At 36.7% G+C, this 16,172-nt stretch overlaps 1 protein-coding gene across 1 annotated transcript in view; it reads right to left on the bottom strand.

The window, feature by feature from the left end:
• Window positions 1-5,837: 5,837 nt before the first annotated feature.
• Window positions 5,838-16,172, bottom strand: part of ntm (neurotrimin) — a 404,648-nt gene continuing 394,313 nt past the window's right edge. The window contains exons 6-9 of the mRNA XM_084941576.1: window positions 14,280-14,400; window positions 13,909-14,060; window positions 11,293-11,328; window positions 5,838-8,474 (exon numbers count right to left, since the gene is read on the bottom strand). Of these exons, the coding sequence (XP_084797702.1) occupies window positions 8,374-8,474; window positions 11,293-11,328; window positions 13,909-14,060; window positions 14,280-14,400 (410 nt within the window). The 3' untranslated portion in view covers window positions 5,838-8,373. The remainder of the gene's footprint in view (window positions 8,475-11,292; window positions 11,329-13,908; window positions 14,061-14,279; window positions 14,401-16,172) is intronic.

Raw genomic sequence — 16,172 nt, forward strand, 5'->3', positions numbered from 1 at the left:
AAGTGGCCACTTTCTCATTACTTTCATATATTGTTTTAGTAAGTATCCAAAACATACAAATATACAAATATATGAAAGTAATGAGAAAGTGGCCACTTTCATGAGTAAAGTAAGTATCCAAAACATACAAGTTTCATTATATAATTTTTCAAGGGATCTTATATCTGTTTTCACTCTTATATGCTTTTCATACAAGTTTCACACAAGACAGATACAAACTTTATAAGATTTATATATATCTTTTCCATATGGGGTGGTTTGCAGTGTTTTGTGTTGTTTCACTTTAAAATTTTTAAAGGAAAAAGCTGAAAATTTAAATAGTTAAAAGTTGAAATGCTGGTTTTTGTATTATATGATTTATTTATTACATTTTATGTGGAGTGAATAAATAAAAGTATATTTACGGTGGCCCCTACAGACAAAGCACGTACAAACTTCAAAACACGCACGTACAAACCCTGAAGCATGTACAAACTCCAAAACACGTAAAAACTCCAAAACACGTAAAAACTCCAGAAGCACATAAAAACTCAAAACACATACAAAAGACAACAGAAGTGCTCCAGGATGCTAGGCGCAGTGTTGACCTTTTGTTACCTAGTGGCTACACAAGCCAGCAAGTACCACCACCGGATTTGGTGTGTGGTAATAACAGGTAAATGTTAAAGTTTTTTTTAAATTATTTGAATATATATGAGTGCTTGTGTATAAATACACAAACAATACACATATGCTTTCAATTGTGTAATGTAAGTGATCTAGGTAGCTCTGTTTTGGAAGTTCAGTTCATGCTAGAAAAGTGTTTTGGAGTTTGTACGTGCTTTGTCTCTAGGGGCCACCGTAAATATTTATATATAAACATATATAAATAAAACCACTGTTTTTTACATTAGTAATTCCTTTTGTGCATAATTTTATATTATTGTTAATAATAAATTAATTAAAGCAACAAAACAACCTGAAGAGCCGGTTCTTTTTAGTGAGCCGAACTGGAAATCCCATCACTAGTCTATTGGCAGTGCAGCATGCCAGCAATTTGATTTCTTTCTATCACTATTTACTCTGAACAACCCATTAACACTAAATAAAGACAAGAAATCACAAAATATTAAGAGACAACATTTTATTACTGTCAGCCTTAAATATGAGCACACATTTTTCATCAATAAAATACATATGACCAACAACTCTATACAACTACCTTCAAGTAGTATTTAAGTGACCAAGTAGTATTGGGGTAAAAGTTATTGAATAGTGTTGAAATAAAATGACAAAATTGTGAAGGATTAAAATATTCCAAGAGCTCAATTTACTTCATCTAAAAATGTTTCAATCACGTTTTATGAACACAAAATGCACAGTTTTATTGAATATGAAAAAGTTGTGTTGATTTAACTCAGTTGTTTAAGTTTCTGCCAAAGCAAAACATTTGTGTGCAGCCAATGTCCACTATTGAATCAAGTAAATCAAACATGGCCTTTTTTCAGTGTAGGGTAGAATTTTAGTCATGTAAATAATCCAAAAATGAATCCCAACATATTGTGAGACAATGTCATGAATCTGCTAAGATAATCTCCGGGCAGCTGAGACAGATGTTTGTAATTGGTCATATAAACATGAACATGCAATGCTTCCAAAATACAAATCGTAGTGGGCTGTGATTCAAAATTGGCTCACAGAAACAAAAAAATTATGTGTATCCAGCACTTCTCAGTGCGTTTTCATAAATGAATGCTGGTGCAGGATCAGAAATATGTATTTCTAAGATCCTCTGCTCATTCGCCTGGATTTTGTCATAGGTTTGGCTTGATTAGGACTTGCATATAATTTTTTTTAAAGTCATGCTTGGTGGTAATTGGGAGCCATTGCTCTAGCATAGTGCAGACACAAAAAAATGCAATATGCCTGCCTTCAGTTTGTCTGAGAGATTAATTGTTACTGTGGTTGCTTATTTCCAATTTAAATAGGTATGTCAGCTCCTGCTGTGTTGAGTTTACCTGAAAGGGATGCATATTATGTGCAGTTGCCGAAAGTGCATAGCATGTGGAAAAAGAAGGCAATTTTAATTCAACTCGTTTCAGTTTAGTTCCATTTACATAGCGCCAAAGCACAAAAACTACCACAATCATCTCAAGGTGCTTTTTACTGTATATTGTAGAGTAAAGAGCCTACAACATTAAAGGGAAAATCTCAATAATCTGCCAACCCCCTAAGTGCAAGAACTTCTTGAAAGTGGGATGGAAAAACTCCGTTTTAACGAAAGAAACCTCTGACAGAACCAGGCCTAGGGAAGGGTGGCCATCTGCAACGGCTGGTTTGGGGTGAGGGGAAAGAAAAGATAAAGGGCAAAGAGTGACAAGACAAAAAAAATATTTAAATTATTTTCTAAAAACGAAATGTAATAGTGCAGTCTTTCACAATCAGTTTTTGACTTTTAATTACTAAAGGGAATGATTTCTTAAATTAAATTTCAATTTAATTCTATTTTATTTATAAAAAAAAAAGACATTTAGCAAAACACTGTAATCATCACACAAGGTCAGACTTCTTACTTAAAGGAAAATTCAGATGTATTTCAAACTAGTGTAGTTCCTTTGAATGTCCAAGAATTGAAAATTAATTAAGTATCAAGCTAATGTAGCTATGATTCTTCACTGTTAGCCAGTGCTGCCTGTGGCTGTATTACAGGAAACAATCAAAATGTTGTTATTCCAAAACAGAAACCTGCAGACAGAAACATCATGAAGCTGTTCAAAGACTTGAACAATCAAAATAGTCTGCAAAGATGAATATAAATACGCCTGCATTAAGGTTAGCTGGAAGGTTGTCCAAAACACATGCAATTTCTATTTTAGCACAAACTCTTGAACCATAGTAGTCACATTAAAGGGAAACATTAAAAGTTTAATTACAACAGAATTTGAATTAAAGCGAACCTAGTTAAGAACAACTGGACAACATGAGGACAAAGAAAGATTTTGTTTTGGTTTTTCAACTAAATGTGCATTAAATGGGAAATTAGCTGTGTTGTGTGGCACAAATCATTACACTGCCTCGCAACATGCAATGTGACTGTCTTTATTTAACTGCTCTGCAAGACAGCTTGTCTAACCTTGAGGCTGACAATGTCCATAATGCATCAAGAACACTGGCACTAGGTAATACAAAAGGCTTAAAAAAATCCAAAATAAGCCTGTAAAGAGGCAGCATGCATAGGTTTTCTCCACATGCTTTTCCCTTTTCTGTGTTTGGAACAACAGGGATTTGAGAACAATGAAATTAAAATTACCTTTTACTCTTAACTTTGTACATCTCAGACCAACACGAAAGCTTTAGAAAATATAATCCAGTCGGATTTTCAGCAATGATCTGACAGGCATTGACTCTTCTCTATGTCACCCTCTGATCATGGATGATACTTATCATTCCCAAAAAGTTGTGTTCTGTGCCTTCTGGGGGATTTTTGTTTCTTGGAGGCCTTGAACTTATGATCTCATTGGCAGAATTTTAGGAGTAATCCTGTTTTGTCTGCATCTGAGGCTGAATCTCAGGTGGTTCCTGGAGTCAGCTATCTTACTTGCTGTTTGCTCGTACTCATGTAGTAGCTTTAGGCAGTCTTTGCCAAAGTGGGTTAAAATGTCTTAATGCATCCAGGTAAGGAAAACCACCAAGTCATTGGCTCAGGTATGTGGATGACAATCTCAGGATGTACCACAATTCACTGATCACATTAACTCGGTAGACAAACACATCAAGTTCACCAAGGAGGATATGAAAAATGACAGACTAGCCTTCTTACACTGTAAGATTTTCATCAGTAATGGGGGTCATTTAAAAGTTGATGTGTACCGTCTACCTACGCATATGGATCAGTATTCAAGGTTTAACTCTCATCATCCACTAAAGCAAAAACTGGTTGTCATCAGGATGGTACAACATAGAGCGAACACCATCCCCACAGATACAGCAGCCAAGGAAGCAGAAAAACATCATATCAAGATGGCCTTGAGTAAATGCGCCAAAAACTGGTCTACCCCAAGGATCAAATCACCAGATACAAACAGAGTAATGTAGTGTACGCTGCTAAGTGCCAGAAGAATTGCCATGATTTCTACATCGGGGAAACCAAACAACCTCTGGCAAAGTAGATGGCACAACAAGAGGTAGCTCATCAGGCCAAGACTTTGCAGTCTATATAATCCTACAGGCTGGTGCATACTCTTTCCACTAACCTGTAGGATGAAGCTGTACCGGTACACATCCTGGACAGAGAGGAGTGCTGGTTTGAGTGGGGAGTGAAGGAGGCCATTTACGTGAAAAGGGAAAGACCATCTCTGAATCGAGGAAGGAGCCTAAGGGTACATCTTTCGCTATCTTACAATGCTGTGATTGCAGCCATTCCCCAACTCTCTATGAATGGTACTGATGGCCACTGATCAGGTGTCATTGAAGAATAGTCTTTGGTCTCTGGTTGTTAATAAATAATAATTTAATAATTTCAAATATATTAATAAAAGTTCCTAGAGGTCATCCAAGGTCACCCAGCACCTTTCTTTACTGTGAAAACATTGTGAAACATAAACCATGATATTTTTATCATGATCACAGTCTCAAAAGTAAAAAAAAAATAGGTTCACCGTAATAGTTAAAATAGACTATGCATTAACAAAATACAAATTAATCAGAACAACATAGGGATGTTTTTTGTTAGAAAAGGTAAATACGGGCTTTTGACCTTGAAACTTTCATTAATGTTCTTACAAAAGCATTACAAACTAACATTTTAGAAGCACAAACCAGCACAAATGTTTTCCATCAATTTTGTTTGATTTGAAGAAGCTGGGGTCAGCTGAGACTGAAGAAGTCACTTGGATGAGTGATGAAACATTTCTCCCACTGAAAGCGTTACGTCCACATGAACAGAATCAACGTTTGGGGATTTTCTTACCTGGATGATTAAGAATGCATCAAGATTTTTATCACATTCTTAGCTCAGTGTTAAGCAATTTGCAAAATTTTATCCATGGTGAGAGATCTTACTGCAAGTTCATAAACAGGTGTATTTGATATAAAAAATTTGTAGAGTTCTAAAGTCATATTTTTAATTCTCACAGTTTCGGTTACCTTGTGAGATAGTGATCAAACTGTACATGTGCTACTAAGTGTGAGCAAGTACTCAGCAGCAAATGTACTGGAAAATCGAAATAAGACTTTCAGGTGTTTATTGCTGCGCTATTAAATAATCTGGCTAGATGATAAACATTTGCTTATAGGTAGTATTGAATGGATCACTGCAAAAACTTCCCTATGAGGTGATCTGATGTGAGTCCATCTTAAATGTGGTGAATCTTGTCATAAAATGACTGTGCAGGATAGACGTGTGATTGGTAGTGCCTTCTTTCAACCCAGGATGGAATAATTACCATGTCATTTCCAAACATTGGAGTTCTAGAGATAAATAATGTTCTAACCCTCTCTCTGATATGTGAAAACAAACAATGATTAGCCTGTCAGATTCAGGTCATGATTATCCTGATCAGTTTCTAAAACGACCCGTTTCATGCCTCTCTGATTTGGATGTTGGCTCTTCTTTTCACATCAAGGAGTGAAAAGGTTGTTATCCCCAAAAACCATGGAAAGAAAAGAAAGATAGAGGTAGGGCAATGTGGATGATGGACTAGGGCCTCAGTGGTGCTGACACAAGCCAGAGGGAAAAGACTGAGAAAGGGGGCAAAAAATGTATATTAAAAGAACAGAGGTCATTGCTTTTGTGTACCCTTTCCTCCTTTTAGGTGTGATGAACGTTCAGAAGATAAGAAAGGCAACATCTCCCATCATTAAACAGACATAGCAATTTGTTTTAATTCACTGTTTTTGTTTGTTGCAGTGTTAATGGAAACCTTCAACTGCAAAACTCTGATAGAAACTGACAGTAAAAACAAACAGCATTTTGCAAGGGATGCACAATGTCTTAAAACAATCCTTCTCATTACAAAAGCCAGTAGTTCAACACCAGATGTACATTTTTTGTTATTGTCACTAAATAACAAAAAAGCATACCCATGTTAAGTAGAGTCTGCCAATTGGTACAAATCTCTTTTCAAATTGAGAGATATGAAAGAGAGAAATTACCAGCTTTAATTCTTCCTGTCATTTTGTGAGAGGTTACAGATTGTTGCATAAAATTCTCATGCTCACAATGAAATATGGTAAAGGAGGTCTGCTGATTGTTTGCTGCCTGTGACACTCTGCCTGCACTGATGTTTGTCCATAGTGAAACATATGATTTTCAGGTTTTCTCATATATTCTGTCTTTTCTGTTAATGCAAGTTATATATCAGGTGATAAGAACTGTTGTGGCCTATTTGCTGAGACCTTTAATCAGTCTCAGTTATTGCAGTTGGCTTGCATACTCTACAGTAAAGTCTAAAATTATTAAATCTTCTGACCAACATCTCACAATCTGACTCCTATACTGTACATTTTGGTTTAAGAGTATCAATGATTTTGTATTTTACTCGTGTCAAAAGACAACACATTTACTCTAAAGGTCTTCATGAGTCTACCCATGTCAGTAGATCTGTATAGGACTGGATAATGGACAAAATACTAAAGATGGGTCTTAGCCTATAAGTCAAAATCGTGAAGTGGCAGCAAAAGTACCTTAAATCTACTTTCATTCTAATAGGCTAAGAATAATTGCTTAATTTATAAAGTCCAAATCAACAGAAGTCTGAAAGTCTTTACTGCAAAATGTTTGCTAATTCAACCTTTTTCTTATAAGTTTATGGTCTCAGTTCCTACTTTCAATACATCTTCAGTCTAATATGATCTTCACTTTGTGCATTATAGTTTAATTTACAGATAATGATGGAACAATGTATGCTTCTAGTTACTATTGTATGGTAGTGAATAATTTCCTCAGGTTGTCAATGAAAAAGGAACTCTTAAGACTGCAAATGAGCAATTATGTCACAGTGGCATAAATGCTCATTTGCAGTTATGCCACGTTTTACATATAGTCTTTATTTCTGACCTATTTTTTCTGACCTTTTTTTTTAACCCAGGTGTTATTTCTATATTATTTCTGGGTCAATATTAAAAAAAAATAGGCAAATCCACTTTAATTCACTGTGGTACATTTTTGCACAGACAGACATTTTTGTACCCATGAAGACCTCTAGTTTACTCTGAAGTTAATGAGAAGACAATACTTAAAAATCAGGGTCTTTGTTTGGTGATTTGAAAAACAGGAAGTATATGAAATATAGTCTTTGGGTTATTTGTGTCTAAATACATGCAGAAAGAGTTTATTTTGTGTTAATCTACTCAAAACGACTGTTCAGTAACCCTCCAGTGCTGGTTTAGAACATAAACAGGAACAATTTCTAGAGCATGTATACATGGTATGATATTAAACAAATATCAATAGCATTAATAGGTCTTACTTAAGTCAGATGTCCACTCCATACAAATGTAGCTAACATTCCCTCCATCTGTAAATATTAAAGTCTAACATAATTATAATTATAATAATCTTGACAACATTTTTGTATACAACCAGTACGAGTAAAGAACAAAAAATGACAAAGAGATGAAAGTAAGAGGTTTGTCCCAAATAATTACAAGTTCATATTTCCCGTTCTTAAAAATATTTAAAACTACACATAATTGAAAAAATATAATTAAAAAGATTAGCATAGCACAAGTGCAAATATATCACTATAATGGTGGGAACAAAAATACTACAATTCTGCTTTCAACAACCAGACGAAAGGATAATTATTACACATTAAAATATGATAATACCAGGTTTTCAGCCTCAGGGCAACCTTGTGTTTGACTCTTTCAGTTTAATTTTGAGGTATTTAGAATTCACTTCTTATATTTGCTGTAAATTTGCTGTTTCCTGGAATAGACATGAATATTCAGTGTGGTTAAATTCAAGACAAATCCATTTGATTAAGAGACACTTTTTAAAAATAAGAGACACCATTTTAAAAATCTTTTTTTTAGAATCACAGGTAAAAAGAGACAATCCAGAATAATATGATTCCAAGAGAAAAATATCCAACAAAATTCAATTAAAAGGTGAAACATTTGTTACATCCTTAAAATCTCAAAAAAAAAAGACCCTCAATGACATACTTGTTTAGCGGGTCAACATCAATGCAGTGCAGATTAAATCATGCACTTAATGTGCATCAGTTTATGGTTTCAGTTGGAAAAAACAAAAACGCACACACACACACTCCCACGCATACACACACACACACACACACACACACACCTACACACACTCACACGCATACACACACACACACACGCAGGCACACACACACACAAAACACTGGAGTTCAACTCAATTTATCTTCAAAATCTAAGCAGGAAGGACAGAATCATAATGAAGAGGAGACAGTTGTGTGAGTGCACACTCATTGCACCGCCGCTGCCATCCTGAACTGCTCTCGGTCCTAACAGGAGATAGAATGAGGAAAAACATCTGGGTAAGTTTCACCACTAAGGAGTTTTCTTCTTTTGGTGTGTCAGTATTGAAGTAAGTTAATAAACCTCCCGTCTGTGAACAATCCAGCATTACAAACATATTTGTGTTTTTTTTAAACAACAACTTAAAGAGTAATAAGAGCTGTAACAGTTATTATGGTTTGTATGTCATCTTAATAAGATGGCATGAAGACAGAATTTAAAGGTCACAGTACTGCAATTTTGATGCAGAAGTTTTTGCTACAATATATTAGAGTTCAATTTTAGGTACACCTGGTTGTGTCTTTGATGGTATGTTCCCCTGGGTTATCTTGCAAACAGTTTTGCATTCATAACAAGAAACAAAATGTCAATGGTTAATATATCAGCAAAAATTCAGTACACATTCAGCTGACGGAAATTGAGAATGTGCTTTAAAAAGTTGTTTGACAATGCACACCCACAGACTGTATGGCAACAATTATGTTTTAATACTGATAAAGTTAACAATGACTTAAACCAAGAGCCTGAAAAAGTGACTAACTGTATTATCTATACCTTCTTTTGTTTCTCCACAAAACATAAGATTTTTTAAGGTTTAGAGTTAGGAAAAAGAAATGCAGGATATTTGCATAGCGAGAATCTGGGAACACAGTAATTAACACTGTAACTGCCAGGAGGAGTGATTTTGACCCCTCAGTTGATTGTTTACATTTTAAAATTGATCTCAACGCAGGCTACACAAAAGGGAAAAAAAAAAGCATTTTAAATTATTATTGTAAAAGTAGTAATGTCCAAGTTGATCATCTCGCCCATTTTTACATCTGCCTCAAAATCACCAAAGTGCAGCCTCCCATTCAGTGTTCACACTGCTCCCCAATTCTCAATCTGCAGCTTCACCTCCCCAGCTGGGAGGCCTAAAACCTGTTTTACTAATGTGCTCTGGATTTCACTATTCATTTGTTTGGATTAGTTCTCCACAGTCTAGACTCTCTGTTCACTTTAGGTATGAATTCCTATGCTGCTCAGAAGAGAAAGCAACCTGCCACTTCTCCATGCTTTCGGTTACGCACTCCCCCTGCTTCTGCTCAAAATCCCATACTCAGCCTGTAGTAATCATTCTTTTTGTTTTTTTTAATCTAACTACAGTCACCTATATATTTATTTATCAGTCACATATAACTAGCTTTTGGCTGATGTTATAACAATCAAATGTGGGTTCTAGGTAAAAATGGACATTTTGTTTTTCTTTTGATCTCAAACATTCCAAAATTCCAAATTTGATAAATAATCCCTGTTTTTTAAAAAAAAGTCATGACATTTGAGACGATCAGGTTTTATTTTAATAGAGGGTCAAAATGTCCATCTTGCTGGTGTTAAAAAGTCGTACTGGCTGAAGTTTTAAGTTAAAGCAAGTGATAAATGCCATGGATCCTACTTTAAAGTCCCTCACGTTTCTATTACAGTTTGGTTTTTTGTTAAACTGTGTTTGTAATTTGTTTTTGAACATCACTTACGATGCATTCTTTTCATTCATCTTTGGATCTGATTTATTTAGCACATAACAGTGAATAGTGTTATGAAGTTTGGATGATAATGAAAGATGAACAAAGAGAAGCAGAGTAAGGAAGTAATCTCAGTGAGGAAGTAACAACACTGTCAAAAAACTATATTTAAAGGAAAACTCTTCAAGATGACATGAACTGCTCAAAGGTTTAGTAGGATAAAAATGAACCATGCTCAGCAAGGTTGTTTTTTCAAGGACATTCTTAGGATTGAGAAGTGATTTAAAACACTTATTCAAATTGAAATGCAGTATTCCAGCACTGATATTTTTAACACATTGCTAAAATTACCAAAGTATTGCATGATGCATTTTATGAATAAAAGCATGTAATATTTTCATCATGCCCTTTTTGGGGATGAGGCAAGTTCTAAATGAGTGTATTATAAAAGGATTTTGGATCATTTTTACATTGAAATTGGTAAAACAATGACTACTCATTTCCCTTGGCTTTCCACAAGTTTCCTTTGGGGGCATGTATCCAATTATCCTTCCACAGTGGATTATTCCTAATCCTCTCTACTGCTAATTAGAATAATGAAAATCACTCGTAGTCATAGTCCAAATCAAAGTCATTAATACAATTCTGTTATGTGAATGGACTGCTGGTCGCAGTCACAAGGACAAATCAAATGGCAAAGTAGGTGTGGTGTTTATCTCTGCAGTTTCACACGTTAAAGTGCTGGACCTCAAAATGTGCACAGATTCACACAAGAAATTTGCAATTTTGTTTGGTTTTCTTCTGTAGCATGTACAGTTGAAATGCAGCAAATATTGGTACAATGGATCACAGAAGAACAAACAAACATGATAAATACTTACATTAGGAAAAGCACATGCAAAGAATCAAAATGAAGCCGATGTCACACAGAGAGGCAGTTAGGTTTGAGAAGAAAAAGATGAAACACAGTTAATGAAACAGACTTCATTGACCATTTTCACAGATTTGCATATGTCAGTTTCCTTTGCTGCTCACCGTTCTCAGAGATCCTGCATACCACACAAGAAGTCTAACATGTCAATTCAATAAAACCACAGAGGGTTAAAGTGCAATTTTGACTGGTTCAAAAAGCCAAGACAAATGATTTCACTTTTTTTCAAATGTAGCAGAGACTCATCGTCTCTGAAATTCTAATGCAGCCTAACTTACAATTGTGAAAATGGCAATGTTCCACAGGCTCCAGCATGCAATTAATACTATTGATCCTCGACAGCTGACGTTCATGCTGGTGTTGAATACTAACCTTGCAAAAGTGTTGAGCTAGTGGGTTCAATTACCACTATACCAGGGAAACAAATTGAACAGAGCAACGTGTCAGAAACAGAAAAGCAACATAATGATATCAGTTTCAGACAGTTCAACTGACAAAACAGCAGCAATGCATAAAAGCAATGGTGGGGCCCTAAAGGCAAAACGCTGTGTTTTAAGTACCACAAATAAAGCAATTTTAGCAAAATTTTAAGAACAGCAAACATCTGTGCACTCTCCAAATAAAGACCCTTTAACAATGCAAGGACCTTCCATCAGATGTGTAAAGAATTTTTTTTATTATTATTTGAATGGCCGTCTGTCATATAAATAATTTTTAAGGCTTTATTCAGACATTGCAGTATGATTTCAGAAAGAATTTTAATGCTTACATGAGAACAGTGTATTTAAAGCTCACACAGGCTTGATAACTGATTTCCAAGAGTTCTATAGACTTATATGTATAGCACAGGTATTTATTACCACGCAATTCGCACTACAACCTGGTTTGTCTCTTACCTGTAGTTATTTTTATTTAATTTAATAACTGTACAGTACTCTCTGTATATAGTAACCACTGTCCTTAATGTAAATATGTAAGAAAAATTGTGTATGTTTCTGTTCCGTGTCCTGTGTACTGTTTGTTTGTATATGTGTCTTTTTGGCTGCTGTTACAACCAAATTTCCCCTTGTGGGACAATTAAAGAATTATTCTATTCTATTCTATTCTCTTCTATTCTAATTATTTTCCTTGTGTGTGAGCAGAGAACTCAGGAGCCACACACACAAATAAGCCATGATTGTGCACACGAGGGTGTATGCTCAGCAGTCCCCTTAATTTGCTGTATAATATTACACATATATTATCATGACAAAACAAACAAACAAAGCCTAACCTGGGATCTAACAAATTATACAAATTAGAACTTTAGCCAAAACATAGACTTAAACATGCCAACAAAACGTTTAGCAGTCTAGTCCCAGAAGTGGCTATTCACTCACTGACTATATTTTGGCCTTATTTTTGATGGAAGCCATATTAAATAAGCAGAGCAGATGAAGAGGACATGATGTCAGACACAGGAACAGCACAGTGAATCCAATACATTTTCAAAATAAGATGCAACTCTCCACTTCTCAAATTTTTCTGGTGAGATTTATAACTTCACAGAGGACAGAACAGTGGAGATAGTGAAGCTAAAGACATTGCACCCAGGGTAGTACCTGGTTAATGAAACCGTCTTGGACTGTATTCGGTGACTTATTCTGCTTTGCAGCCTTGGTGAGCTCAGTGTACAGTACATAAAAAATTCTCCACTGGCTGCAGCTTCTGGTTTGAGAGGTTCCACAGCAGCACAACAAGTACCATCTTGGGCTGTAGAGTGCAACTCTGGTCACTACATGTGACAGTGATTAAAGACCCAGCTTAGTGATAATGAGGACCACTGCAAGAGTGACCTGATTAGCAGCAACTATCCATCCATCCATCTTCTTCTGCTTTATCCGGGGCTGGGTCGCAGGGGCAGCAGCCTAAGCAGAGAAGCCCAGACCTCCCTCTCCCCAGCCACCTCCTCTAGCTTATCCGGGGGAACACCAAGGCGTTCCCAGGCCAGCCGAGAGATATAATCTCTTCAGCGTGTCCTGGGTCTGCCCCGGCGCCTCCTCCCGGTGGGACATGCCCGGAACACCTCACCCAGGAGGCGCCCAGGAGGCATCCTTGTCAGATGCCCGAACCACCTCAGCTGGCTCCTTTCGATGTGGAGGAGCAGTGGCTCTACTCTGAGCCCCTCCCGGATGGCTGAACTTCTCACCTTATCTCTAAAGGAGAGGCCAGCCACCCTTCGGAGGAAGCTCATTTGTTCTTTCGGTCAGTACCCACAGCTTGTGGCCATAGGTGAGGGTAAGGATGTAGATCGACCGGTAAATTGAGAGCTTCGTTTTTACACTCAGCTCTCTCTTCACCACGACGGACCAGTGCAGCGTCCGCATCAGTAATCCGCCTGTCGATCTCCGGCTCCCTTCTCCCATCAATCGCGAACAAGACCCCAAGATACTTGAACTCCTCCACTTGGGGCAGGAACTAATCCCCGACCCGGAGTGGGCACTCCACCCTTTTCCGGCTGAGAACCATGGCCTCAGATTTGAAGGTGCTGATCCTCATTCCAGTGCGAGCTGGAGGCCATCACCCGATGAAGCCAACAGAACCACATCATCTGCGAAAAGCAGAGATGAGATTCTGAGGCCACCTAAGTGAAAGCCCTCCGCCACTTGGCTGCACCTAGAAATCCTGTCCATAAAAATTATGAACAGAATCGGTGACAAAGGGCAGCCCTGGCAGAGCCCATTACCCACCGGGAACGAATCCGACTTATTGCCAGCAATGTGAACCAAGCTCTTGCAACGGTTGTATAGGGATCGAATGGCCAGTAGCAATGGACTAGACACCCCATACTCCCGTAGCACCTCCCACAGGACACCCCGAGGGACACGGTCGAATGCAGCAACTAAACATCAAAATAAAATGACCGCATACAACAACGTTTGTACAAATCTAACATATTACACAATCTTAGTTATAGTTCCTGTTGTCAAGTATCATAAATGTACTTACCAAACAGAAGGAAGCTTGTATTTGAACTCCCAAGTGTGTTGATGGCAACACAGGTGTAGTTGCCATAATCTCCATCAGACACATTAAAGAAGGTCAGCTTTGATCCTAATCCAGTACTGACAATCTCCATACCATCAAAGTCATTAAAGATCCTAAATGAGTGAAAAATATCAAATCATATCATTCATGTTTTCTTTTTGACTTTTTTTTTCCCACACAAAAATCAGTTTAGATAGTATTGGGACTATAAATTTCACAGCAGATCATTAACCATCAGTAACTTGTGTGCACACACACACACACAAAGGCACACGCACATATTCACATACCTTTAATTTGCCTATTTAAAATGCAAATGTAAGACCAATTACCTTCTGTTATCTTTGTACCATTCAAAAACTGCCTCAGGCACTGCATCAGCCTCACACTCCAGCACTCCTCTCTGGCCCAGTGTCACTCCAACATCTCTGCCCTCTGACACAGCTGGAGCATCTACAACCAGACAGAAACACACAGGGATGTTGTGTGTGGGGGTAAACGGCAGCACAAGCATTGATAAGCAGGAGACAGAGGTCATGGCATTTTCCTGTCTTGACTCTATGCCACAACTACAAGTGAACAGATAATATCATTCAAATTATACATAATACTTAGTACAGTGTTGAAACTGCATAGTGTTAGAGTATGATGTGAAGAAAATAACTGTTCAGGTTTTAATGATCAATTTTCTTACCTCTGTATCATAGAGATATTATAATATAAATAATAGTTGTTAGCTGTATGTCCAAAATATAGGCAATGTGCCCAAGTAGTCAGCTAATGCTCATGGGCCTTTCAAACTTGCTTTGATTTCAGGGCTCTCTGTGGTAACTAAAAAATGATAACTACACACAGACAATATGAATAATAACTTGTACTGCAAAAATAAAGGAAAACAATGAAAATGCCACTTGTGATAATAAAGTATAATTCAATGCCACAAAATCAGTTTTTTGTCAAATAGGCCAAAAAGCAACATCAATCATTATTACTAAGTGCTAATGATTTATATAGCATTTGGCATTTAGGTTTGACAAATGAACCAATGATTAAGGCTGCAGATTAATTTCCTGAGAATCAGCTAATTTACCCACAATTAAACAGAAAAAGGTAAATTAACCATGTTACATGCATTAGACTATTATTAGATATAGGTTAATTTAATAACAAAGTAGTTCTAATTTGAACGTATCTTTCATTTAAAATAGCGCATACTTCCAGAGCACATACTTCTAACCCTAACCCTAACCCCAGTCAGCCAATCATGTAGTAGTAGTAATAATAAATAAAATCCTGTAGATAAAGGTCACAGGCTTCAACTAATAACCGAGTCAGAAATCATAATGTGATCATAAAAAACTCCAACCAAATCAGTAGTTCTGGGTAGTTGTTCTGCAGATGGAAAAGCTTTTATGATTAGAGAACTCAGAAAGTTTTGAGGTGTGCAGACATGTAATTTATCGTGACACGTGAAGTAACATTATACATTATGTAGCTGAAGTAAACTATGGCAACTATAGTATAGTAAACAAAAGTATATATACTGTTTCAGAGGAAATAAAACACATTCATGGGGAGCATATTGCTCATAATGTGCATAAATTGGGCAAATTGGGGCTAAAGATGGATGTTTACCGAACTCCTTCAGTGTGTTTACTGATGCTGTGCAAATCTGGCACTGTCCCTGACTTCACTCTACATAATTTATATAATTATGTTATCACCAGCAAATCAATTATAGGAGATCTGAAGCCCTACAAAAGTTTGGATGCTTATCAGTATTTTCTGGGCCAGATTGTCCGGTGGGCATTATGGGCATGCAATCTTAAACCACAAATTATCAAAAAGTAGATATAATATTTTTTATTATAAAAATTGGCCAAATACAGTAGTCTTTATTTAAATACAGTAGTCTATATTCTATCTCTCCCTTTTTCATCTACATTGCTAGTGGTCTCTCCCTAAGTCAACTAGCTAGTAGATGCCACTGCCATGCAAGCTAATCTTGTGGTTAGCAGCTCACAATCAAGGTAAATCTATGAATGGCTCTAAATGAAGAAGCCAGGCTTTCCTCATAACCCAAAAAGCAAGTTTACAGGAAATATTTCTGTCATTTCTTCAACATTCATCTGGGAGCAGGACTGTGGCAATGACAAGAATTGTTGAAAGGAGGTAAAAGATGAGAAGATCATAAGGAAAACAGACAGACAGAGAGAGAGAATGAG

Source organism: Perissodus microlepis, chromosome 10 (genome assembly GCF_051167445.1).
Source record: "Perissodus microlepis isolate ML-2025 ecotype Zambia chromosome 10, ASM5116744v1, whole genome shotgun sequence".
Classification (NCBI taxonomy): domain Eukaryota; kingdom Metazoa; phylum Chordata; class Actinopteri; order Cichliformes; family Cichlidae; genus Perissodus; species Perissodus microlepis.